Below are 26,890 nucleotides of genomic sequence, written 5' to 3'. Positions count from 1 at the left end.
TTTGGCAGACTGTTTAATGAAATGATACCTGCAAAGGATAAACAATTGGAAGCAAGAATGCTTTCAGTAACAAATTACCAAGTCAGGCTTTATAATGGCCTGTAGAGCTTCAGGCCTCTCCACCCACATTCCAACATTCAAAATGGCAGCATCCCTCGATTCCCAATTCTCAGCCTCATCGTGGTTGCCAGTGTAAAGATGAAGACAAGTAGAGGAGCTGTGGCTTGTGGCTTTCATTCATCTTCATCGTCGTCTTCATCTTCCTCTGGGACTGCTCTCAGATCTTCCTGGATGATTTCCTCGATGTCGCATTCCATTGAGGAGCTCTGGCTGACACAGCTGGCCACAGTGGAGCCCGTAGACTCGTGGGTCTGGCTGGGACACAATACCTTGGGTAGACCGCGTATCTGCCGTGTCCTAGGATGGACACAGTGTGTACCAGGAACATAAGGTTCTACAAGAGGCAAGGGAATTCTTTGTTATTATGGAATATTAACTTGGAGCCACATTTTAAAACCAGCCTGGTAGGGATGGAATGGTCTCAATCACTTTGTCTTCTTGGGCAGTGTGATCTTGACATTTTGAGAATGTCAAGAATGACATCTTAGTGTTGGTTGCTGCAAGTTATGTTTAAGTTGAGAGGTGCTGAATGGCCTTTTAGTGGCGCTGTCAAGATAGATAACTAAGTATTTAGTAGAATCATGTTGTGATGTTTCTTCAAGTTTGAGTTATCAACCAGTTTCCTCCCAAAGTCCAAAGATTAGATTACATTACAGTGTGGAAACAGGCCCTTCGGCCCAACAAGTCCACACCGACCTGCCACCCCTTTCTGAAGTATGCAATACCTTGAGGGGAGTTGACAGGATGGATACTGAAAGGATACTTTCCCATGAGGGAGAGACCAGGTGGAGATGAGGAGAGATTTCTTCTCTCTGTGAGTCATTCGAACTCCCCTCTCCAGAGAGGGGGAAAGGTGGGATCATAGGCAGAGGTCAGTAGATTCTTGACTAACAAGGGTATTGGGTCAAGGTCAAAATCAGCGCAACCTCAATCTTTCCAAATGGCAGTTCTGCTCACAGATGCAAGATATCTCAGTGTGCTTCTCATTAGGTCAGGCCTAATTACCCTTAGCAAGGTGTACTGAGCCAACTTCTTCAACCATTGCAGTCTTGCGTGTTGCAGGGACACACCCCATGATGTTAGGAAGGCAGCTGTGTATGATTTTAACCCAATGGCAATGAAAGAACGGCCAATCTAGTTCCAAAATTGGGATGGTGAGTGGCCCAGGAGGTGATCTTCCCATGTATCTCCTCCCCTTGTCCTTCTAGTTATCTCAATTATCAAAAGTGCTGTTGAAGAAGGCTTAGCAAGTCTCAATAGTGCATCCACATAAGCTGTCACAGTGCACCAGGAAAGGAGAGATTGAACTTTTAAGCAGGTGCATGAGGTGCCGATCAAGTGGGCTGCTTTGTCCCAGACAGTATCGAGTTTCTTGAGTGTTGTTGGAACTGCACCCATCCAGGCAAGTGGGGAGTATTCCATCACACTCCTGACTTGTGCTTTGTGGAAGGTGGACAGACTTTGAGGAGACTCTACAATCTCTGGCTATACAAACTTAACTGCAGCTCGAGGTCTCCCTTTGGAGTGTTGAGTGGAAAATTGGACCTTTTCCAGTCAGTATGGAGAAAACAGAAAAATAAAATATTGCAATTGATTGTTGAACAGACCTTACTATATAAATGCCACAACTAATTTACTTCAGTAAAAAGTCCAATAAACAGGCACTTATCCGAATACTGCGGCTCAGTGTCAACTGTTACCAGCTAATGTTCCTGTGAACTATTATGGTAAAGGTGTTATATAAATGCAGGTTGTTGGGTTTAGAAAAACAATGAAAAGCACTGATGGGCAAAAGGCTTTCAACTTTTGAAACAAAGCACACAGACCCTCAAAGTGGCCGAGGAAATAAAGTTGTATGCAAGTAACATTCGTGCCACCCAATGTTCAATAAGAGAGAATGTAACCATTGGCTCATTGGTTCATTACAAACACTGAACCCTCTCCCACGATCAAAATCCTGGGTATTACCATTGATCAGAAACTGAATTGGACTGGTTGTATAAATGCTACATCTACAACAGCAGGTCAGAGGCTGGGGATTCTGTGGAAGATAACTCACCTCCTGACTCTACAATACCTGTCCACCATCTACAAGGCACCGGTCAGGAGTGTGATGGAGTACTCCTCACCTGTGTGGATGGGGGCAGCTCCGACAACACTCAAGAAGCCAGATACCGTCCTAGACAAAGCAGCCCCCGCTTGATTGGCAACACACCGACAAACATCCACCCCTCCTACTGTCGAGACTCACGAGTGGCAGTGTGCAAGACGCATTGCAAGATGCTCACCAGGGCTGCCTTGACAACAGCATCTGAACCCGCAGCATTTAGCCCCCAGGAGAACAAGGGCAGAAGACACATAAGAAAGCTACCATCCACAAGTTTCCTTCTAAACCACTCATTGTCCTGCCTGAGGAATAATCACCATTCCTCCTGTGTCCCCACACCCTAAGGACTGCAGCAGTTCAAGAAGGCAGCTCACCATCACCTTCTAAAGGGCAACTAGGGACAGGCAAGAAATAATGGCCTGGCCAGTCTCACCCTCACCCCACAGAGGAATACATTTTTTTAAATGGTTATTGAAGTGAGTTTGCTACCTTGTCGGTTGCAACAGTCCTCAGCACAGCAGCCATGCGTATTCCGACTCCTGTTGTCCGGTCTGAACTGATTCTGTTCAGGTGGAATGATCTGGATGGGAAAGACAATACTCCGGCATCTGTAGCATGGTGCAGGGACCCCCATCTGTCCATAGCCCCTGTCAAGGTGAGAGACAGTCAGCATGACCATGGATTACCAGTTGCCATCTCTGGCTAAATTCCTGGAGGCTTCATCAACCTCTGCCACCATGCTCCCGTATCTTAGGACTTATCAACCTTCACTGCCACTAATTTATCAAACACAACCTTCTTACTAAGACCAAATTCCTTTCAATCCTCATTCTCCCGAGTCCTTTGGACCTTCAATTCTGGGATATTTCTTGAATTTTGCACACTGAAGGTAAAGAGAAATTAATCACTTACTTTATCTGCCATTTCTCTATTCCCCATTATATATTCTCCTGACTCTGCCTGTAATGGAACCACATTTATTTTAGCTAAATGTTTGAGCCAACTGTTTCCTTTTCACATAACTGCAGAAGTTTGCTTGTGATTTTTTTTTACTAGTTTTCATTTATATTCTACTCTCTCTTTCTTCATCAGTGTCTTGGTTTCCTTTGTTGTAATGAAAAATCCTCCCAGTCCTGAGGTTTGCCACTATTTCTGGCAACTTTATAAGCCTTTCTATTAAATCATTTACAATCCTTCACTTTCATTGTTTCCCAACGTTGACTAACATTTTTCATTGACTTTGAATTCTCTAAAAACTATTGCTTATTGACCATCATATCTTTTAATGTCTTTTTCCCAATCCACCTCAGCCAATTTGTCCCTCATTTCTTCAGAATTTCTTTGTTCACATTTAACACGCTGGCTTCAGATTGAATTATTTCACTTTCAAAAAAGGTTCTTTCACTTCAAGATTATTCACTTGCCTTTCCTTGTTACGTAAGTTCAAAAATAGTCTGTACTTTAATTGTTTCTTCAACATGCTACTCTAGGAAATCACTCCTAACATGTTCCGGAAACTCAGTCTTCATTGTATCAGTGCTCAATTTTATCACCCTATGATTCAGAGACACTCCTGATCCAACACTGACACTTCAGAGGAAGGCAAGAGGGATCTGGTTAATCCTCTGCAGGGAGAAGCTTAATAGGACTCTTCACTAAATGAACAGAAAGTCGGAGAATCCAGTTCCTAAATAGCAAAGGGAAGGAAAGGTTGACTCACTCTGTACTGGCTCAGTGCCTCTTCAAGTTGAGACTAGAACATGGTCTCTAGTTACAAAGTTAAAATCCACTGGGGTTTCACACAAGATAGAGTGACCATTGGCTCAGGGTCAGATGGACTGGTTTCTGTTCTAATTAGCCCCGGAAATCAGAGACCTCAGATAGGAATCTCCTGTGCATCGATTGGCTGTGGTTAACCTCATTTCTCTATCTACGGGGTGGAGGATGGGTTGGAGGATGGGGCGTCTTTAACATTGTCAGCTTTAAGACCATCTTTGGAAGATGTAAACTGTGAAGCCCACCTACTTAGCTGCTTCCTCAGCAAACAAGTACAGTTGGCTCGGCCAAATGCAGAAAAGGGTTCTGACTAATAAACCGTGGAAGGTCACAGGGTGACACACCAGCAACAGGGGCCAAAGGTGCTCAGTCATGATTTGGAGGTGTCAGTGTTGGACTGGGGTGGACAAAGTTAAAAATCACACAACACCAACTTATAGTCAACAAGTTTGTTTGGAAGCACTAGCTTTCGGAGCGCTGCTCCACAACCACCTGATGAAGGAGCGTCGCTCCAAAAGCTAGTGCTTCCAAATAAACCTGTTGGACTATAACCTGATGTTGCGTGATTTTTAATTTAGAGGTGGTGAGTCTCCCAAGGCCTGCATTGTCTCCCAAGTTATTTCAGAGCGCTCTATGGTCTGCAGCCCAGTGGAAATGAGCAAAAGCTATCCCCTGATATCACCGACACTTTGAATGTATGAGACTGAATGACCCAACCTGAAAGAGTGATTGCAGTTTTGGCAAATGTACATAGCAAGACCCCATTCGTTATCTCTGGGCACCGCATCATATCTTCTTTTGCAGTAACGACATCGTGAGACCTGTGGGAGACTGATTTCATTAACGCTGCAAACCCAGTGCTCCTTGCAACTCAGTTTAAAATAAAATAAACATGACGCTGGGAGGTAAAAACTCTTCAGAAATGTCTAATTACACAGAACATGCAGAGACAAATCATTTAGCTCCTTCCAAACCTCCTCCCTATCCCCTTCCCTTCAAACCACCCCAAACTGATCAACATGTTGAGGTTCACCATAAAACTAGACAATTATTTGCAAGAGACATTAACAATAAAATTACCTGTTTCCTCTCTGGTACCTCTCTCCACCAACTTCGATCACAATCCAAGCATGAGAACTGTCTTTGACTGCAGGGAATCTCATTTCTCTTTGCTAAGTCAAACGCTCGCACATTATCCTCAGTCAATGGTAGAGCTTTCAACCGGTCTGCAATGTCCTAGTTGAAAGAAGTGAAAGTCAATCTCCAGGACTCTTATATGGTCATAGAGCTGTACAGCATGGAAACAGACCCTTCGGCTGACATCTGCAGAATAACACCCAACTGGAAGGAAAACCAAACCACCCAAGAAGTGGGCGGCACGGTGGCGCAGTGGTTAGCACTGCTGCCTCGCAGCGCCAGAGACCCGGGTTCAATTCCCGACTCAGGCGACTGACTGTGTGGAGTTTGCACGTTCTCCCCGTGTCTGCGTGGGTTTCCTCCGGGTGCTCCGGTTTCCTCCCACAGTCCAAAGATGTGCAGGTTAGGTGAATTGGCCATACTAAATTGCCCGTAGTGTTAGGTAAGGGGTAAATGTAGGGGTATGGGTGGGTTTCGCTTCGGCGGGTCGGTGTGGACTTGTTGGGCCGAAGGGCCTGTTTCCACACTGTAATCTAATCTAATCTAAAAAAAAAGAAGCTCAGTACCATCCAGTTGAAAGGAGCCCCACTGGTTTAGCACCTCCAGCGTGATCGCCAACATCCAATTCTTCCCCCACCGATGCTCAGTAGTGCATCATTAGATTAGATTACTTACCGGGTGGAAACAGGCCCTTCAGCCCAACAAGACCACACCGACCCACCGAAGAGCAACCCACCCAGACCCATTCCCCTACATTTACCCCTTCACCTGACACAACGGGCAACTTAGCATGGTCAATTCACCTAACCTGCACATCTTTGGACTGTGGGAGGAAACCAGAGCACCCAGACACAGGGGGAATTTGCAAACTCCACACAGACAGTTGCCCAAGGTGAGATTTGAACCCAGGCCTCAGGCGCTGTGAGGCAGCAGTGCTAACCACTGTGCCACTGTGCCACCCATGATGCACTGCAGCAAATCACCCACCAACAACATATTGCAAACCGATTTGGAGACGCCAGTGTTGGATTGGGGGGGACAAAGTTGAAAATCCTACAACACCAAGGAATAGTCCAACAGGTTTATTTGGAAGCACAGGCTACCTGATCACAACCACCTGATGAAGGAGCGGCGCTCCGAAAGCTAGTGCTTCCAATTAAACCTGTTGGACTATAACCGGTGTTGTGTGATTTTTAACTTTGCAAACTGATGGCCCCTTCCATCGTGAAGAACAAGGGCAGCAGATACATAGAACACCACCCCTTCCAAATTCCCCTCTAAATCTTTCACCAGCCTGACATGGAAATATATCATCTTTCCTTCACTGTCATTGGGTCTAAATCCTGGAATTCCATCCCTAACGGCATTGTGGGTTAACCCACAGCAGCGGTTCAAGAAGGCAGCTCACCCCCACCTTCTCAAAACCGATCAGAAGTGGACAATAAAAACTGGCCCAGCACACAACCCCTACCATGCAGAAAGAGTCTTTTCAGCCTATTGAGTTGGCATTGACCTTCCAAAGAACATCCACCCTCCCCACAACCCTGCATTTATCATGGCCAATCCACCCTAAACTGCACATCCTTAGATTGCAGGAGGAACCCATGCAGACACAGGTAGTACTTGCAAACTCCACACAGACAATCGCCCGAGGCTGGGATCGAACACAGGTCCCTGGTGCTGTCAGGTAGCAGTGCTAACCACTGAGCCACTGTGCCATTTCATGGGTGAATCAAAAAGTATGTTCCTTCCTCCCGCTATCCTAATCTTAATCAGCAGGAATAATAGGCTGCGAGTAACCGAAACGTCGATTCTCCTGCTCCTTGGATGCTGCCTGACCTGCTGCGCTTTTGCAGCAACACATTTTTCAGCTTTATACCACTTATATCAAACTTGCTCCTGAATACATTGCCCCACTGGTGAATTATGTACCTGGAGGACTTGGTCAACATTGTCTTCATTCTGTGAAGAAATAAATAAAGTCTTAGAGTCAGAGAGTCATAGAGATGTACAGCATGGAAACAGACCTTTCGGTCCAACCCGTCCATGCCGACCAGATATCCCAACCCAATCTAGTCCCACCCACCAGCACCCGGCCCATATCCTTCCAAACCCTTCCTATTCATATACCCACCCAGATGCCTTTTAAATGCTATAATTGTACCAGCCTCCAGTGTGAAAAGTCTTGTCAGACAGGTCCTTCTCGCATTACAAAGAGAAACTCTGCATTTCTATAGCATCTTACATGCCTGAAAGCTCCTTACACCTGAGAAGATGATGTTGAAGATGAGGCCTTGCTGTAATCTTGGAATCTAATCCAGTTTTCTATCTGACAGATGGCAGGTAGGGGGCGATCTTTTTGTGGGATGTTGATTGGGAGATAAAAACTGTCCAGGATACCGGTGAGAACTCACTCTGCTCCTCTTCAGAATGTTTCCACAAAGAGTTTTTCACTAACCCAGAATAGGACAGACTGGGCCTAACTTCAGTACCTCAGTGGAGAGGTGGTTTCCCATTCAGTGCAGCTCTTCCCTCATTACTCGTGTCAGCCTCAACTTTCATGAACTTTGCTATTATCTTCCCACTCACAGATTGCTACGAACTAAACCACATCGTCAAGACCATTTCAGATTATCGACAATGAGGACCCTTTTGAAATGTGTCCAATTGTTAGAGAGGTGGCATCCAACATACACACAGTGAGATCCCACAAACAGCAATGGGATAAACAACCAGATAGTTGTCTTTTTTCTCTGAGGTGGTGCTGGCTGAGTTAATATTGACTGAGAAACCAGGAGAATTCTTTGAAGTGCTCTGTGGGATGCTAGACAAGCAGAGTCGTGCTGGAAAAGCACAGCAGGTCAGGCAGCATCCGAAGAGCAGGAAAATCGACATTTCTGGCAAAGGCCCATCATCAGGAATGAGTCTGGGAGCCTACGGGGTGAAGAGATAAATGGGAGGGGGGTGGGGCTGAGGGGGAGGTAGCTGAGAGTACAATATATGGATGGAAGTGGGGGTAAACATGAATCTTGAGATTAGAGATAGAAGTTGGATTAGTCTCGATCACGTTGGCATAAATAGGGAAGATGTGTTGGGTAGGCTAGAGGTTATTAAGGTGGACAAATCCCTAGGACCGGATGGGATCTATCCTGAGTTGCTGAGGGAGGCGAGAGAGGAAATAGCTGGGGCCCCGACAGATATCTTTGTGGCATCCTTAAATACAGGTGAGGTGCCAGAGGACTGGAAGGTAGCTCATGTTGTTCCCCTGTACAAGAAGGATAGTAGGGATATTCTGGGTAACTACAGACCAGTGAGCCTGACGTTGGTGGTGGGAAAGTTGCTGGAGAGGGTACTGAGGGATAGGATCTATTTATATTTAGAAAAGAATGGGCTTATCAGTGATAGGCAACATGGTTTTATGGGGGGGAAGATTGTGCCTTACCAACTCAATAGAGTTCTTTGAGGAAGTGACCAAGTTGATAGATGAAGGAAAGGCTGATGATGTCAAATACATGGACCTTAGTAAGGTGTTTGATGAGGTTCCCTATTGTAGACTAATGGAGAAAGTAAAGTCACATGGTGTGCAGGGTGTTCTAGCTTGGTGGATAAAGAACTGGTTGAGCAACAGGAGACAGAGAGTAGTAGTTGAAGGGAGTTTCTCAAAATGGAGAAAGGTGACCAGTGGTGGTCCACAGGGGTCAGTGTTGGGGCCACTGTTGTTTGTGATATACATAAATGATCTGGAAGAGGGCGCTGTTGGTATGATCAGCAAGTTTGCAGATGACACAAAGATTGGTGGAGTAGCAGAAATCATAAGGGACTGTCAGAGAATACAGGAGGATATAGATAGACTGGAGAGTTAGGCGGAAAAGTGGCAGATGGATTTCAATCCAGACAAATGTGAGGTGATGCATTTCAGCAAGTCTAATTCTAGAGCGAATTATACAATGAACGGAAGAGCCTTGGGAAAAGTTGATGGGCAGAGAGATCTGGGAGTGCAGGTCCATTGTACCCTGAAGGTTGCTGCACAGGTGGATAGAGTAGCCAAGAAGGCATATGGTATGCTTGCCTTCATTGGATGGGCGTTGAGTATAAGAGCTGGCAAGTCATGTTAAAATTGTACAGGACGTTGGTTCGGCTGCATTTGGAATACTGTGTACAGTTCTGGTCACCACATTACCAAAAGGATGTGGACGCTTTGGAGAAGGTGCAGAGAAGGTTTACGAGGATGGGGTTGCCTGCTATGGAAGGTGCTAGCTATGAAGAGAGGTTGAGTAGGTTAGCTTTATTTTCATTAGGAAAAAGGAGATTGGGGGGGGGACCTGATTGAGGTTTACAAAATCATGAAGGGTATAGACAGGGTGGATAGAGACAAGCTTTTTCCCAGGGTTAAGGATTCAATAATGAGAGGTCACGCTTTCAAGGTGAGAGGTGGAAAGTTTAAGGGGGATACACGTGGCACATAGAGGGTGGTAAGCGTCTGGAACGCATTGGTAGAGGCAGGCACGGTAGATTCATTTAAGATGCGTCTGGACAGATGCATGAGTAGGTGGGGAGCAGAGGGATACAGATGCTTAGGAATTGACTGACAGGTTTAGACAGTACATTTGGATCGGCTCAGGCTTGGAGGGCCGAAGGGCCTGTTCCTGGGCTGTAAATTTTCTTTGTTCTTTGTTCTAAAGGTTGGAGGGGAGGGTGGAGTGGATAGGTGGGAAGGAAGATGGACAGGTAGAACAGGTCGTGAGGACATTGCTGAGCTGGAAGGTTGGAACTGGGGTAAGGTGGAGGGTGGGGAAATTACGTTGATGCCCTGGAGTTGAAGGGTCCCGAGGCAGAAAATGAGGCGTTCTTCCTCCAGGTGTCGGGTGGTTAGGAAGCAGCGATGGAGGAAGCCCAGGACCTGCATGTCCTTGGCGAAGTGGGAGTTGAAGTGGGGCGGTGGGGTTGAGTGGTGCGGCATCCTGGAGATGATCTCTGAAGCGCTCTGTGCGGAGGCGTCCTGTCTCCCCAATGTAGAGGAGACCGCACCGGGAGCAACAGATACAATAAATGACATGTGTGGAAGTGCAGGTGAAACTTTGATGGATGTGGAAGGCTCCTTTGGGGCCTTGGATGGAGGTGAGAGGGTGAGGTGTGGGTGCAGGTTTTGCAATTCCTGCGGTGAGAGGGGAAGCTGCCGGGAGGAGAGGGTGGGCTGTTAGGGGGCATGGACTTGATGAGGGAGTCCTGATGTGCTTTTCCAGCACCACTCTAATCTTGATTCTAATCTCCAGCATCTGCAGTACCCACTTTCGCCTGTTAGACAAGCAGTTGAGGGAGAGGCTAATAGAGGGTTACAATAGTAGATTCAGTCTGAGAAGGGTGGTTGGCTGGAGCTTCACACTGTTATGGGTTGGTAGAGCCGAACAGTTGGTTTCTTCGTTCTGCATCCTACGTAACCCATGTTATGGTTTGGAGGGTAAGAGTGACCTTAATCTAATAGCTCATCAGCCCTTGGCCTACAGTCACTGCCCTTGGACTCTCTCCATAATGGAAACATTTCCTCTGTGTATAACCCATCAAACCCATCCACTGTCTTAAATGGCCCAAAATACAGAGCCAAAAATGTTGAGAAATTAAAACAAAATCAATCACCTTTTGAGGGACGTATCTGGCTCCAAACAACTAAAACCCTGAGTATCCCATCCTTCACTTTATTCCTGTGCATGGTGGAGCACTCACTTTTAAAGTTACTATGAACAATTGGAACTGGGTCAGTCATTCTATGATCGTTTGTTGTTTTGAGGCTTTTGTTGAACAATCTACCTTTAAATGCAGTAGAAAAGACAGCACAAAGAGAATGAACTTTACCACATCCTCTGCAGCAGGCTCTCCCTGGTTCTCAGCTTCACCCTCTGATTCTGAAAGAAAGAAACCTGTCGCAGTTATGTTTGCTTCAGTGGTCTGGTTTCGCTCGGCCGGATCACAGACACTAGGAGCACAGTTAGGCCACTGGGGCCCTCGAGCTCTGCTTCCCCATTCACACTGTTCAATCTGATCATGGGGCAGTGTGATGGCTCAGTGGTTAGCACTGCTGCCTCACAGCGCCAGGGACCCAGATTCGATTCCAGCCTCAGGCGACCGCCTGTGTGGAGTCTACACATTCTCCCCGTGTCTGCGTGGGTCCCCTCCGGGTGCTCTGGTTTCCACTCACAGTCCAAAGGTGCATAGGTTGGGGTGGATTGGCTGTGCTAAATTGCCCGTAGTGTTCAGGGGTGTGTAGGTTAGGTGCATTATTCCGGGGTAAACGTAGAGTAATGGGGAATGGGTTTGGGCGGGATACTTTTCAGAGGGTCGGTGTGGACCTGTTGGGCTGAAGGGACTCTTTCCACACTGTAAGGATTCTAAAATTCAAAATGCCAGCTTGCTCCATTGATGCTATCTTCCAGTTGCCTCCCCATACCCCTTGACACCTTCAAAACCTAAAAATGTATCCAATCTCTTTTTTGAATATATTTAGTGGCTTGGCCTCCCTGTTCTTTGGGTGAAGAACATTTTCTTCATCTCAGTCCTAAGAGTCAGCCATATTGGACAAACTGGTTTGTCTCTTACATTTCCATGTTGCCCTGGAGTCCACCCACCCATTACTATTCCTCCCTGCCGAGAATAAGGCCGCAAATGGCGTTTTCATTGCCGTGCCCACCATCCCTTGGAGAAAGATTTTTTTGTAAAACTCAGGTCCTTTGGATAATGGGGAACGAAGAAGCTAAATTCTCCACTCGTACATGAGTTCCTGGAATCCATAACTGGTGCTTGGGATCCATGTTCTCTAATTCCACTTATTTTTGCCGCAAAAGAAAAATAAAGACCTCGGCTGCCCAAGGAGGGTTTGGTCAGTGTTTCTTCTCTCTGCCAACCTTTTGTTGTTAACCTTCTGCTTTTCAGAAGGTGTAGGTGCCAGGCCAAGCAGTGTCCCCACAGCCATTCTCCATCCAATCAACCAACAAGGCACTGTGCCTTGGAATCACATGACAGGCAGCTCGAAAACAAATGCTGTTCCTGAATGAACCTGCTCAGACAGGCTGCTGGAGGTCGCCTATAGACAGGGACACCACCACGCGGCCGATGAACACTACAAAGTCGAACTGCAACTGATGCTCTCACGTATGCACCTCTGGGATATGGTATTGGTCAGAGATCAGATAAGTGAACCCTCTGTAGTTTTTACCACCTTGGCCAAATGCGTGGCATTCCTGCAACCTTACCCTCCCCAGCCCTGCTGACTGCACAGACTGATGTTAGTTAACTCAACACAAGCCCAGCATTGAATCCCAGCTCTTATGCACTCAGTCACCGGCATTGAACTTATCTATATTTTATTTTAGGTTTTCCAGACTGATTCCTGGGATGGCAGGACTGACGTATGAAGAACTTGTGCTCGAAACGTCGACTCTCCTGCTCCTCGGATGCTGCCTGACTGGCTGCGATTTTCCAGCCCCACACTCTTCGACGCTGAGCTTCAGCATCTGCATTCCTCACTTCCTCCCAGTTTGCAGAGAGGCTGGCTTGGGTGGCGCAATATTTGCTGTAGTTTCAAAAGATGAGGGGGGAGTCTCATAGAAACCTATAATACTCCAACAGGAATACAAGAAGGATGTTTCTGTTGACTCAGGAGTCCTGAGCCAAGCGTTGTAGTCAAAGGACACAGGGTAGGCCATTTTTAAGATTTTTTTTAGATTAGATTCCCTATAGTGTGGAAACAGGCCCTTCGGCCCAACAAGTCCACACTGACCGTCCGATAGAAACTCATACAGTGCAGAAAGAGGCCAGATGGACCATCAAGTCTGCTGAACAGAATCCCCTACCCAATCCCCGTAACATTGCATTTCGCATGGCTAACCCACACATCCCTGGACACTATGAGCAATTTCCCATGGCTAAGCCACCTAACCTGCACGTCCTTGGATTGGGGCAGGAAACCGGAGCACCTGGAGAAAGCCCACACAGACACGGAGAGAATGTACAAACTCCACACAGACAGTTGCCCCAAGGGTGGAATCGAACCCGGGTCCCTGGCGCTGTGAGGCAGCAGTGCTGACCACTGAGCCACCTTTAGTCTGAACCGAGGAGGAATTTCTACTCCCAGAGAGAGGGGAATTATCTGCCACAGAAAGCCGTTGAGGCCTTTTCAAGAAGTGATTAGATACAGCTCCTCGGGATGAAGGGATCAAAGAGAAGGGGAGGAGAAAGCAGATACAGGGAACTGAGTTGGATGATCAGCTGTGACCATATTGAATGCTGGAGCAGGCTCAAAGGGCCAAATGGCCTACTCCTGCTCCTATTTTCGATGCTTCTATTGGAGTTGGAAACGTACCATCATCCAGGTCCTTCAGGTCTAGGATTCTTTGAGTCACCAGTTCATAGTCATTGTTGTACTTTGTCATCAGAGATGTCGCTGTCGGAACAGGAATGTCACTCACATGAAGCATCTCCCTCAACCTGCGGATACTTTTCTCCTGCTGATGTGGAGGAACAGAAAAAGATCGTGTGATAAACATGACTTCAGTTCCAAAGGTGGGCCATCCCAGACTCAAAATGTCAACTCTGTTTCTCTCCCCTCAGATACTGCCAGACCTGCTGAGTTCCTCCAGCATTCTCTGTAGAACATAGAGAATGTGAGTCCTCTGTTTGAGGAAGGCGTGCGAGACAGAGAGCAGAAAACAATGGGACTGTTAGCTTAACGCCAGTCATAAGGAAAATGCTGGAAGCTATTATTCGGAACATTCAGAAAATCACCATGTGATTTGGCAGCATCAACAGGACTTGTGAAAGGGAACTCATGTTTAGTAAAATTTTTTTAGATGTAGGTTTGCTGGCTGAGCTAGAAGGTTCATTTCCAGACGTTTCGTCACCCTCATAAGTAACATCTTCAGTGGGCCTCCGGGCGAAGCGCTGCTGGTAATTCCTGCTTTCTATTTATATGTTTGGGTTTCTTTGGGTTGGTGATGTCATTTCTGGTGGTGATGACATTTCCTGTTCTTTTCCTCAGGGAGTGGTAGATGGGGTCTAATTCAATGTGTTTGTTGATAGAGTTCTGGTTGAAATGCCATGCTTCTAGGAATTCTCATGAGTGTCTCTGTTTGGCTTGTCCTAGGATGAATGTGTTATCTCAACCAAAGTGGTGTCCTTCCTTATCTGTATGTAAGGATACTAGTGAGAGAGGGTCATGTCGTTTTGTGGCTAGTTGATGTTCATGTATCCTGGTGGCTAGTTTTCTGCCTGTTTGTTCAATGTAATGTTTGTTACAGTTCTTGCATGGTATTTTGTAAATGACATTTGTTTTGCTTGTTGTCCTTATAGGGTCTTTCAAGTTCATTAGCTGCTGTTTTAGTGTGTTGGTGGGTTTGTGGGCTACCATAATGCCAAGGGGTCTGAGTAGTCTGGCAGTCAATTCTGAGATGTCTTTGATAAAGGGGAGAGTGGCTAGGGTTTCTAGATGTGTTTTGTCTGCTTGTTTGGGTTTGTTGCTGAGAAATCGGCAGACTATGTGCATTGGTTACCCATTCTCACTAGTATCCTAAGGAAGGACACCACTTCGACAGAGACATCACATCCATCCTAGGACAAGTCAAATAGAGACATGCATGAGAATTCCTAGATGCATGGCATTCCAACCAGAACTCTATCAATAAACACATTGAGTTAGACCCCATCTACCAACCCCTGAGGAAAAGAACAGGAATTGACATCACCACCGGAAATGACATCACCAACCCAAAGAAACCCAAACATATAAATAGAAAGCAGGAATTATCAGCAGTGCTTCACCCAGAGGCCCACTGAAGATGTTACCTAGAATGGTGACGAAACGTCCGGAAATGAACCTTCCAGCTCAGCCAGCAAACCTACATCCAGAACTTCAACCTGAGCTACAAATCTTCTCAAAACTGGCTAATTTTCTTTAGATTAGATTCCCTACACTGTAGAAACAGGCCCTTCGGCCCAACTAGTCCACACCGACCCTCCGAAGGGTAACCCACCCAGACCCATTCCCCATATTTACCCCTGACTAATGCACCTAACTCTATAGGCAATTTAGGCATGACCAATTCACCTAACCTGCTCATCTTTGGAATGTGGGAGGAAACCCATGCAGACACGGGGAGAATGTGCAAACTCCACACAGAGAGTCGCCCGAGGCTGGAATCGAACCTGGGTCCCTGGCACTGTGAGGTAGCAGTGCTTATTTGAAATCATTGAGGAGATAACAAATAATATAGATAAAGGGAAAACTGCGTATATAGGTTTCCAGAAGGCATTTGATAAAATGCGAACTCAAAATTTGTTTCTGCAAAATATAGTGATATAGAGTCGGAAGGTGTAGAATCTGTCTGGGTAGAGCTGAGGAACCACAAAGGGAAAATGACCCTGAAGGGAGTTGTGTAAGGGTCTCAGCTGTAGTCAGGATATGGGGAAGAAAATAAATCAGGAGGTAGAAAAGATATGTCAGAAAGGCACGATTTCAATAAATCAGGGTGACTTCAATATGCAGGCCGTCAGGGAAAATTAGGTTGGCAGCAGATCTCAAGGAAAGGAATTTATGGAATGTCTACAAGATGGTTTTCTGGAGCTGTGTGCGTGCTAGAGCCCACTAGGGAACAGGGTGAAAGTGAGGACTGCAGATGCTGGAGATTAGAGTTGAGAGTGTGTTGCTTGGAAAGCACAGCAGGTCGGGCAGCATCCGAGGAGCAGGAGAATCGATGTTTCGGGCAAAAGGCCTTCATCAGGAATGAGGCTTGTGAGCCGAGGGGGTGGAGAGATAAACAGGAGGGGGAAGGGGCTGGATAGATGGTAGCTGAGAGTCACTAGGTGGATGAAGGTGAGGGTAAAGGTGATAGGTTGGAGGGGAGGGTGGGGGTGGACAGGTGGGAAGGAAGATGGACAGGTGGGACAGGTCATGAAGGCGGTGCCAAGTTGGAAGGTTGGCTCTGGGGTGAGGTGGGAGGAGGGGAAATGAGGAAACTGGTGAAATCCACATTGATCCTGTGTGGCTGCAGAGTCCCAAGTCGGAAGATGAGGCGTTCTTCCTCCAGGTGTCGGGTGGTTAGGGAGAGGCAATGGAGGAGGCCCAAGACCTGTATGTCCTCGGCAGAGTGGCCACCCACTTGAACTGTCCCACCTGTCCATCTTCCTTCCCGCCTATCCCATCCACCCTCCCCTCTGATCTATCACCTTTACCCCCATCTCCATCCACCTATTGCACTCTCAGCTACCTTCCCCCAGCCCCAAACCCCTCCCATTTATCTCTCCAGCCCCAAGGCTCCCAGCCTCATTCCTGATGAAGGGCTTTTGCCCGAAACGTCGATTCTCCTGCTCATTGGATGCTGCCTGACCTGCTGTGTTTTTCCAGCGTCACACTCTCCACACTGTAGGGAACAGGCCAACTTGATTAGGGAGCTGAAGGTGAAGGAGCTTCAAAGGGGCAGTGACCATCTCATGATAGAATGCACTCTGCAGTTTGATGAGAGAGAAGCTGGAATCAGATGTAACGGCATTACAATTGAGCAAAGCTAACTGCAAAGACACGAGGGAGAAGCTGGCCAATGTTGATTGGACAGGGAGCTGAGCAGGGAACACGGTGAAAAATCAATGGCAGGAGTTTCTGGGGGTAATTTGGGAAGCACGGCAGAAATTCATCCCAAGGAAGAAGAAACGTCTTAACGGGAGCATGAGGTAACCGTGGCTGACTCGGGGAGTCAGGGACAGCATCAAATCGAAATTAAAAGCACACAATGTGGCAAAAATTAGTGGGAAGGCAGAGGATTGGGAATCTTGTAAACACCAGCAGAGGTTGACTGAAAAAGCAAGCAGGAGGGAGAAGATGAAATATGAGGTAGCAATATTAAAGAAGATTGGAAGAATTTTTTTTAGATATCTAAAAGTAGGAGATAAGAGTGGACGTTGGACTTGGAAATGAGGCTAGGGAAATAGTAATGGGTAACAAAGAAATGGCAAATTAACTGACTAGGTACTTTGCCTCAATTTTCACAGTGGAAGGTGTCAGCAGCACACCTGAACTTCAACAGAGTCAGGGACAAAGGTGAGTGGCTATCACTTAGGAGAAGGTACGGGGGAAGCTGAGAGTCTGAAGGTGGATAAACCACCTGGATCAGATGGACTGCACCCCAGGATTCTGAAGGAGATAGCTGAGGAGATTGTAGAGGAATTGGTGGTGATCTTTCAGGAATCAGTGCAGTCATGGAGGGTCCCAGATGACTGGAAAATGGCTTGTTTATGTAGGGAGGGAGGCAGAGGGCAGGAAACTAGAGGCTGGTTAGCCTAATCTCAGTCATTGGTAAGATTAGGGTCCATTATTGAGGATGAGCTTGCAAAGTATTGGAAGTGCACAGTAAAATAGGGCTGCGTCAGCACATGTTTGTCAGGGGGAGGTCATGCCTGACAAATCTGTTAGAATACTTTGAGGAAATAATGAGCAAGTTAGACAAAGGAGAGCCAGCGGATGTGATCTATTTGGATTTCTAGAGGGCTTTGACAAAGTGCTGCACAGGAGGCTGCTAAATAAGGTAAGAGCCCAGGGTGTTAGGACCAAGATACTGGCATGGATAGAGGATTGGCTGACTAAAAGAAGTAGGGATAAAAGGGTCTTTTTCAGAATGGTAACTAGTGACCCACAGAGATCAGTGTTGGGACAACAACTATTCACATTATTCATTAACAATTTGGACAAAGGTACTGAGAGCATTGTTGCTAAGTTTGCAGATGACACAAAAATAGGTGGAGGGGCAGGTAGTGCTGAGGATGCGGGCAGACTGCAGAAAGACTTGGACAGGCCAGGAGAGTGGGCAAAGAAGTGGCAGATGGAATACAATGTGGGAAAGTGTGAGGCAATACACTTTGGTACGAAGAAGAGAAGTATAGACCACTTTCAAAATGGGGAAAGGCTTCAGCAATCTGAAGCACAAAGGGACTGAGGAGTCCTAGATCAGGATCCTCTTAAAGTTAATATGCAAGTTCAGTTAGTAGTTAGGAATGCAATCTTAGCATTAATGTTGAGAGGGCTCGAACACAAGAGGAGAGCTGTATTGCTGAGGCTGTATAAAGCTCTGGTCAGACTGCATTTGGAATATTGCAAGTAGTTTTGGGTCCCATATCAAAGCAAGGACGTGCTGGCATTGGAGGGCATCGAGAGGAGGTTTACGAGAATGATCCCAGGGATGAAGGGCTTGTCATTTGAGGAGCATTTGAGAACTCTGGGTCTGTACTTGATAAAGGGGTGAATTTGATTGAAACTTGCAGAATACTGAGCAGCCTGGACAGAGTGGACCTGGAGCAGGTGTTTCCACTAATGGTAGAGATTTGGACTCTAGAGCACAGCCTCAGAGTGAAGATACAACCCTTTGGAACTGAGATGGGGAGGTGTTTCTTCAGCCAGAGGGCAGTGGCACATATTGGTATAGAGGGCTGTGGAGACCAAGTCATTGAGTGTGTTTAAGACAGAGATAGATAGCTTCTTGATTGGTAAGGGGATCAAAGGTTACAGGGAGAAGGCTGGAGAGTGGGATGAGAAACATATCAGCCACAATCGATTGGTGGAGCAGATTCGATGGGCCTGCTCCTATGTCTTATGGTTCTATGGTCGAAAATAAGAGCTACAGTATAGGGAGTGCCCTAGTAGCATGGCTAGATGATTGATTAACTGGCAGGAGACAGATGAAGCATAAATAGGTGACCTTAGGTTGGCAAGATGTGATGAGTAAAGTGTCATGGGAGTCAGTGGGCCAAAGCCTCGACTATTTACAACTTATCTCAATGATTTTGGATAAAGTGACTGAACAAACAGAAGCTACATTTGCTGACACAAAAATAGGTGGGAATGTAAGTTGTGAGGTGGACATAAAGAACCTGCAAAGGGATATAGTTGGGTTAACCGAGTGAGCAAACATTTGGCAGTGAGCTTATAATTAGGGTAAATGTGAGTGTGCCCGATTTGTCAGGGAGAGTGGAAGAGCAGCACATTATTCAAAGAGAGGAAGAGGTTGCAGAGGGATGCTAGTACATGAGTCACAAAGAGTTAGTCTGCAGGTACAGCAAGTCATTAGGAAGGGAAACGGAATTTCAAAAGGGGGGAAGTTGTATTGCAGTTGTTCAGGGTATGGGTGAGAGCACATCTGGAGTGCTGTGGACAGTTTTGGTCTCCTCAGTTAAGAAAGGATGTAAACGCATTACAGGCAGTTCAGAAACGTTCACCTGACTGATACCTGGGATGACGTGGTTCATGTCATGAGACAACCACTGAAGAATAATTTCATCATTTCTGTTACATCATTGTAAACTTTTGCTATAAATTTTGTGTCTTACAATCTTATTCTCCACAACCACCTGATGAAAGAGCAGTGCTCTGAAAGCTAGTGCTTCCAAAAAAACCTGTTGGACTATAACCTGGAGTTGTGTGATTCTTAACTCTGTACACCCCAGGCCAACACCGGTGTCTCCAAATCATGTTATGAGGGAAAGATTGAAGAGGTTGGACCTACATCCATTGGCATTCAGAAGACTGAGAGAGGTAATCTATTGAAGCATATACTCTGGTGAGAAGGGATGATGCTGAATGGGTGTTTCCTTTGTGGGGGAGACTAGAACTACAGGAACAGTTTATAAAGAAAGAGAATTCCTTATTTTTCAAGAGGGTAACTCTCTTTGTAACTCTCTTCCCCAGACAGCAATTGAGACCAAATGATTGAATATTCCTAAAATTGTGATAGATTTGTTCTTATTCAACAAGAGAGTCAAGGGATCTCTGGACAAGTGGAAACGTGAAGTTGAAGCCACAATCAGATCAGCCATGATCTTATTGAGGGGCGGAGGGGGCTCGAGGGGGCCAACACTGAAGCGTGATAATTGCATTTCCATGTAGCATTTTAGGAAAATGAATTCATTTAGTGCTGGCTTATTCACTCAGGGATGATTACTGCCAGGTTCATGTTGGGTCAAAGAGAGAAAGGCTTACATTTGCATAACGCCTTTTAAAACCTCAGAATATCACAAAGTGCTCTACAGTTTATGAAATACTTTGAAAGCTCAGTCAGTATTGCAACATGAACCGGACACTGTGGGTTATGTGGAAATTCAGACAGGTCTCATGCCTCAGGAAGGAAAATAAACAATCTCACTGACGCCAAGGTCAGTGTGACTTGCTAATGTTTCTTTTGTAAGGGACGACAGTTTTGTTTGCTCATTGGGTTGCTGACAGTCACAGGTTATCAGCTCGCTAAGTTCTGTACACTTTCCCGAATTTGAACACAGCTCCGTGGTTGGTTTGACTGTCCACGTGAGGGGTGGGGTGACACTGCATCAGAAGACAGTCTGGCAAGGTGAAAAAGCAGCTGCAGAAATAGTGGGACTAAATTAAAAGAGTAAAACGTACTTTCAGAAAACCCATCAGGATCAGGCTGGGGAAATGAAGGAATGATCACAGAACATGCAGCGAAACAAGATTCAGTTGAAGATAAGGGATTAATCATTAACTTAATTATTCTTGATTTCCTATTAAAGCTGCAGAGGTAGAACTGTTGGTGAGAGAGAGAGAGGGAGGAAAGGGTACACACTATGATTGTGGGTCATTTGCACTCTGACCCTTTGCTTTGACACTGGGGTAAAACACAGATCAAAAAATGAACAAACTTGCATTGATATAGAGTCCTTCGTGGATGTTCCAAAGCTCACCGTAGAAAGAAACAAAATCACTTTGGAAGTTCATAAGAATACGCAACAAAAAACAAATTTGTGCACAATCTGAACAGCAATGAGACACATCGACTGATCATTTAGTTGGGGGATTAATGTCGCCCATGATGCCGGGTCACTGGGAATCTGCCTCCTTCCCATTCCCACAAAGGTGCGATGGTTTCTGTTGTATTGCCTTGATGAGGTTGGCTTTAGCATCTCGTTGGAAAGACTGTGTTTTGCTCAACAGTGAAATGGCCATCTTCTAGGTCTGGGAGACCACCTCTGAGCCAAATCAACACTTCCCAGCCAACACAAGGGGAGCTACCTCTTGAGGCATTTCCAGAAACTGAGAGGAGAACCTTCTCAGGCCCTGATCGATGTTGGCAAAGGCAGGTCAGCCAGGGAAAGTACGGAGACATCGAAGAAATGACTGCTTGATGTTGATGAGAGACATATGCATCCATTTACACCAATGTCACTTCACTGATTTGCAGTTGACCATTCTCCCATTCACTGGTCAGAAGCTAGACATTCGTGACATTAAAGTCAGCAGGGACACTTGGTAAGTCCACCTCACTGCTGTTCCTCTGGCTCTCTTGGAGACCAGTCACCAACATCTCAGGGCTGCTTGCAAACCTCTCTCCATGGAGATTGGCATTGGACCAGCCATGCCCATCCCCACTCAGCACTCACTTACAATACAGTCCTCTCCTTCTATGCTGTACTTTGGAATACAATGATCCCCTTTCATTGGCATTCCACAGCCAGAGCACTTTGTGAGCAGGCACTAACCTGTTTGATCACTAAGCAGTCACTGACCTTGCGCCTGAAAGCCTCTCTGCCCCACCTTGTCCCTTTGCGCTGTACTGCCACGTTCAGACCCATACGGGATCACAGCACAACCATTTCGCGCAGACATAAAACCCAAGCCTCCTGCTGTGGTGTGACCTTGTTGCTTTCCAAGCTCGTCTGGCTTACCAGCGGAAATGGCTGCCCCCACCCCCAGAGTGGGGAGAGTTAGTGTTTCATTCTCTGAGGGAGGGGAGGGTGGCCTTCATGGCCATGTCACACGCGCCCCTTCCAGGGGCAATCGTGATGAAGCAGAGAGCCACACACAGTACAGGGGAAAGACATTTGCCATCACAAAATGCTGCACCTGAAATATTGGCCTAACGTGAAAGCCGAAATTCTTGGCCCCCTCAGCCACTCCTGAACACATCATTTGACAGAACAGTTCGACCAAAGCTGGGAGGCAGAAGCAGTGATTTTCCGGTAAGTTCCAACATGTTCTCAAAGTAACAAAGGTCCTGGGGTCTGCAAAAGAGGCAGGAGCTGCCCATCTCCTAGAGGATACGGCAGGGTAGTGGGAACATTGTGCTGAGTGAGGGGATGAGGGTGTGCTTCAGATGGAGCAGCAGCCTACAGCGCAGCACTGGTTGGGACAAACCCACACTGGGAGGGTTACCCTATGAACCGTACTCAATGGGACGGAGTCATGTGGAGTCACCACTCACATTCAGATGCTGCTGACATCGGCATTCCTTGGATAATCCCAGCTGTAAGGACTGGGATTTCATTCTGTGCTTCACGATATGTTTAAGGCTAAAAATATATGGAAGCCTCCAGAATATCAGGTTCAAGCATGTAAAGGATAACTATTAGCCCAACAGGGCACATGATGGCTAAGTGGTTAGCACTGCTGCCTCGCAGCACCAGGGACCTGGGTTCGATTCCAGCCTTTGGCGACTGTCTGTGGGGAGTTTGTACATTCTCCCCTGTCTGTGTGGGTTTGCTCTGCTTTCCTCCCACAAACACAAAGATGTGCAGCTCAGGTGAATGGGCTATGCTAAATTGCCCACAGTGCGAGGTGCATTAATCAGGGGTAAGTGTCAGGAAATGGGTCTGGGTGGGTTACTCCTCGGAGGGTCGGTGTGGACTTGTTGGGCTAAATGGCCTATTCCCACACTGTAGGAAATCTGGACAAGAACATTGTGTGGTGTTAATGATAGCCAGTCTCTGTCCTCTCATCCTTGTAGCTAAAGCTAAAATGACATTCGCTCACCAACAGTCAACATAACATTGACAAATGAGCAAACATATTTACAATGTACCCTCATCCTTCTTTCTCTCTCACCAGGTCCAGGAGCAGCCCTGGGGTTTATAGCAGGCTGGTGGAACCTGATGGAGTTTCAGCTGAGCAACCTCAAGGGTGTGCCTGGAGGACCCAGACGTGCTGAGTATGTCCTGCCCACAGCCAGGTTCACTCTCTTTGACTCGACCTTCCCCAAGGCTGAGAGAGCGGAGATGGAGAGCCCAGCACCTCTGGAGTGTCCAGACAGCAGTCTGTGGAGGAGCCCCGTTTGTAGATACATGTTGTCTGTTCTTACCCCGCTTACTGGCATAACCCTGTCCCGTTGTGAGAAAGGGGTAGGAGTAAGGTCAAGGTCCCTCATCCCCCTCTCACCATGCTGTTGGTGCTAAGGACCAATGGTTAGGAATGAATGTAGGATGTTATTGTCAGATACTTCCAGGAAGAAACAGTGAAAAAGTGCATTGTTGCTGTAATCTGGCTCTATTTTGAGTTACAAAAAGAATAAGAAGAAATTTCTTCAATAGAGTTCATCTTCTATTCAAATTGGACCTGAAGGCTTCTGCAAGTTGTTCCACGGCTGAAAGAGTCCTCACTTTGGGTACAGCAATGACCATGCCAATGCCCCAGGAGACGCTGGCTTCGCTGCTATGACCACACGGCTGACACAACCAAGAGTCCAGGCTCCGGGCCTACTGCAGCCAAGAGTCCTCACGGTGGGCACTACCAAGAGGTCCAGGCTCCGTGTCTACCACAGTCAAGAGTCCTCATGGTGGGCGCCACCAGAGGTCCAGGATCCGGGCCTACTGCAGCCAAGAGTCCTCACGGGTGGGCACCACCAAAGATCCAGGCTCCGGGCCTACCGCAGCCAGGAGTCCTCACGGTGGGCATCACCAAAGGCTCCGGGCCTACTGTAGCTAGGAGTCCACACCACCATGAGTCTGGGCTTTGGGCCTTTTGTGGACATTGAGCAGCCTCAGAGAGTGGTGGGCCTCGATCTCCATGGGAGCCCCCAAACTGATGACCATTTTCAAGATGGCAGTTGAGTAGGGGGCGAGCTGAGTTCAAAGCTTGTCCACTCCCATCAGATTTTTTTCTCTTTTGTTTCTTCATTTTACTTTCCCTCTTTTTCTTTTCTTCTTCTTTTCTTTTGAGCCTGTATAGTGACGAGTGAAAGAGGAGGCTCCCAGCAGCGGCAGCAGGATTGCCAGGATGAAACGGACATGGTTGCATCCCAATCCGGGATCTCCGAGTGAGTGAGGCGGACTTCCCCTGAGTTGGAGCCACAGGCTAGGCCGAGGCTCCAGATCCGAGTGCCTGAAGGAGGAGAAGTGACGGTCTCGGCACAGCGAGGTGGTCTCCTGGGGAGGTACTCTTGTTCCAATATGGAGTTCTTCTTTGGCGGAGGCTTCCGGCCCAGTATTCCCGGTGTGCCATTCCTGTTCCAGGTATTCCTTCACAATCCCAGTCCATCACAACATGATTTTCATTTATCCAATATTCATCCCTCAAACATCACCCTGAGAAACATCTGGCTGCTTGTGGGATCTTGCTGTGTGAGAACTGGCTGTCGGATTTCCTACAACAATAACTATACATCAAAAGGGGGAGGCGATGGCCTAGTGATATTGTCGCTGGACTTTAACCCAGATAATGTTCCGGCAACCCGGATTAGGATTTTGCCATGGCAAATGGTGGAATTTCTGGAATTAAGGATCTAATGACGATTGTGAATCCATTGTAGATTCTCAGAAAACCCCATCTAGTTCACTAATGTCCTTAAGGGAAGGAAATCTGCCATCCTTACCTGGTCTGGCCTACATGTGACTCCAGACCACAGCAATGTGGTTGACTCCTAACTGTCCTCTTGGTAATTAGGGATGGGCAATAAATGCTGGCCTGGCCAGTGATGCTCTCATCCCGTAAGTTAATAAAGATAAAGTACTTTATTGGTTGTAAAGAGGGGTGCTACATAAAACACTACTTTCTTACCCCTCTCTGCTAATGTACTTTTCTTTGTTTAATTTCAGGTTTCTCTCTGCTCTAGTTGGCCACCTGCAGTTATCAGTGATGTGTTCCATTCTGAGGGGCCATCACAGCATAGCCCCCATTTCTGACTGTGCTCCACCATTTTGAAATCAGTAGCCAAAGCTGCTCCTTTCCCCCCTTCCCCCAACTACTGACACCAACAAACTGACTGTACGACCCATCCACTTCAACTGAAGATCAGCCAACCCAGCGCAGAATGGCCATGCAATCAGGGATCCACCCCACAAAATGCCTGAGCAGTAGTTAGTTAAGCAAGTTATTATTTTGCAGTAGTGTAGACAGTCATCAAGCTTTAAGATTACGTTTACCCACAGGATACAAGTGTGACTGGTTTAAACAGGTTGTTTCCAATCTCAAAAAAGCACGTACTCTCTTGCTTAACTCTCTTCCCATCTCCTTCATCTAAAAGTGCTTTAGCCCTCCTGCAAAAGAGTGAAACTCTATCTCGTTGGAGGTGACCAACCTTAGGAACATAGGAAGAAAACCTCCCTCCCCGAAATATTAATCTACCCAAATAGATCATTGCCAATTCCCATAAAAGTCCTGCTTTGGTTCCAAACCAACTTTCTATCCTTCTCTAACAAAAATTCTTTCAGACCCAAAGTTTGATTTTTTTATTGCAAAACCCAACCCTACAGTGTAAAAACAGCTTTTATGACAAAATGTTCTAAATTTGGCGTTAATATGTGCTTCCTAGCCTGGCCCTGATGTTATGTTAGGGGTTCCCTGCACCCCAGTCATGTTGTACCACCAAACAGCCTTTCCTTGCAATATTCCAAACACTAATAGACAGCCGTTACTAATATTATCTGGAAAAGGTACCTCGATAGCATCTTCACTGACTTCCATGGTGATGGTCCCATATGAAGACTGAAACAAACAATCTAAAAGGACATATCGAGAGGCATTTGCTGTTCACTGCTTTACATCTGTACTGAATCTTCCTTTCACTTTCAATTTCCTTGTCGGAAGCAGCCAGTACCACGTTGGTACTTTTTTGCTGCATAAATTAAGGTGGAACCGTCTCATTCCTTGCAGCAGTGTCCAGCTAAGGCCTCCAGCACTGGACTGTGATTGCGGAGGCATAGGTGGGCACATTGTGGACAACCTCCCCCCTATCACTGCCGAGTGGAGCACCAGAAAGGAGGAAGAACTGTTTCTCGTCATATTTTGATTATTTCTCAATATCTTCTGTAACTCAGAATGGCTCTGGAGTGTGGCAACGTATGACAAATTTCACTATTTACTTGTCAAACACAAATGACAATAGTCAGTCAACTCAGTGCAGGACTTGGATTTTGATGCAATCACAATATTGGAAGAGGAAGTTAGCATCCTGTGTGCTACCCTCCCCCCGCCACCTCAAATATTTGAATTAGGCAATTTTACAACCGCAAAGTTCCCCTTTCCTTTCCTAAGAAAGGGGTGAAATTTAATCAAACTACTGATGATTTGGCGATTTCACAAGTGTTAGTACCACACACCCTGCTAAACATAAAAACACTTGGAGAGATTTCAAGATCCCTTTAAATTCATTTCCACCTTTTGTTTGATTCCTTTTTCCACCCTGCTATTGGGTAATTGAGTTTTTGATGGATAAATAAATGCCCAATCCAATTAAAACATGCTTCCTGGAAGGCACTGTGGTAATATTATATAGATAGTATTGTACTGATAAAGGAACAAACATGCCGATATGTGCTACAGACCTGGTAAGAATGCATCATCATGGAATCAACTCCCTGACCATTTCCTTTCCTATAAGCTATAACACACAATAAGATAGAAAGATTGACTGCATTCTGTTCTGCTCTTTCCAGTTTTAATGAGATTTTGGAAGGCTTGACTTCTTCACAACAACAAAAAAATAAAAAAAACATAAAAAG

General features: G+C 46.4%; 1 protein-coding gene across 2 annotated transcripts; it reads right to left on the bottom strand.

The window, feature by feature from the left end:
- LOC122552251 (shiftless antiviral inhibitor of ribosomal frameshifting protein homolog) lies at positions 1 to 26,024 on the bottom strand. Of its 2 annotated transcripts, none has more exons than XM_043694934.2 (8): positions 25,827 to 26,024; positions 13,494 to 13,638; positions 10,991 to 11,040; positions 7,073 to 7,102; positions 5,084 to 5,239; positions 4,721 to 4,824; positions 2,717 to 2,874; positions 1 to 454 (listed from the first exon to the last, which is right to left on the bottom strand). In XM_043694934.2, the coding sequence occupies exons 1-8, from the start codon at positions 25,851 to 25,853 to the stop codon at positions 234 to 236; spliced, it is 891 nt and encodes a 296-aa protein (XP_043550869.2). In that variant the 5' UTR covers positions 25,854 to 26,024; the 3' UTR covers positions 1 to 233. The 2 variants fall into 2 exon arrangements, with proteins under 2 accessions (XP_043550869.2, XP_087839578.1); XM_087983452.1 differs by lacking the exon at positions 25,827 to 26,024 and adding an exon at positions 24,763 to 24,876.
- Between the last annotated feature and the right edge of the window lie 866 nt (positions 26,025 to 26,890).

Source organism: Chiloscyllium plagiosum, unplaced genomic scaffold (genome assembly GCF_037043375.1).
Source record: "Chiloscyllium plagiosum isolate Xiang-an unplaced genomic scaffold, Cpla_swu_hap1 HiC_scaffold_45, whole genome shotgun sequence".
NCBI classification, from domain to species: Eukaryota; Metazoa; Chordata; class Chondrichthyes; order Orectolobiformes; family Hemiscylliidae; genus Chiloscyllium; species Chiloscyllium plagiosum.
Note: the sequence above shows the minus strand (reverse complement) of the source record. Positions and strands in the feature narration are given on the sequence as shown.

Coding starts and splice junctions, on each gene's coding strand:
- LOC122552251 (XM_043694934.2), bottom strand. CDS start 25,853: ATGGAAGTCAGTGAAGATGCTATCGAG. Junction 2,875..4,720: donor AACTGCAATCACTCTTTCAG/GTTGGGTCATTC, acceptor TCACCTTGACAG/GGGCTATGGACAGATGGGGG. Junction 455..2,716: donor GGACTGTTGCAACCGACAAG/GTAGCAAACTCA, acceptor TGCCTCTTGTAG/AACCTTATGTTCCTGGTACA.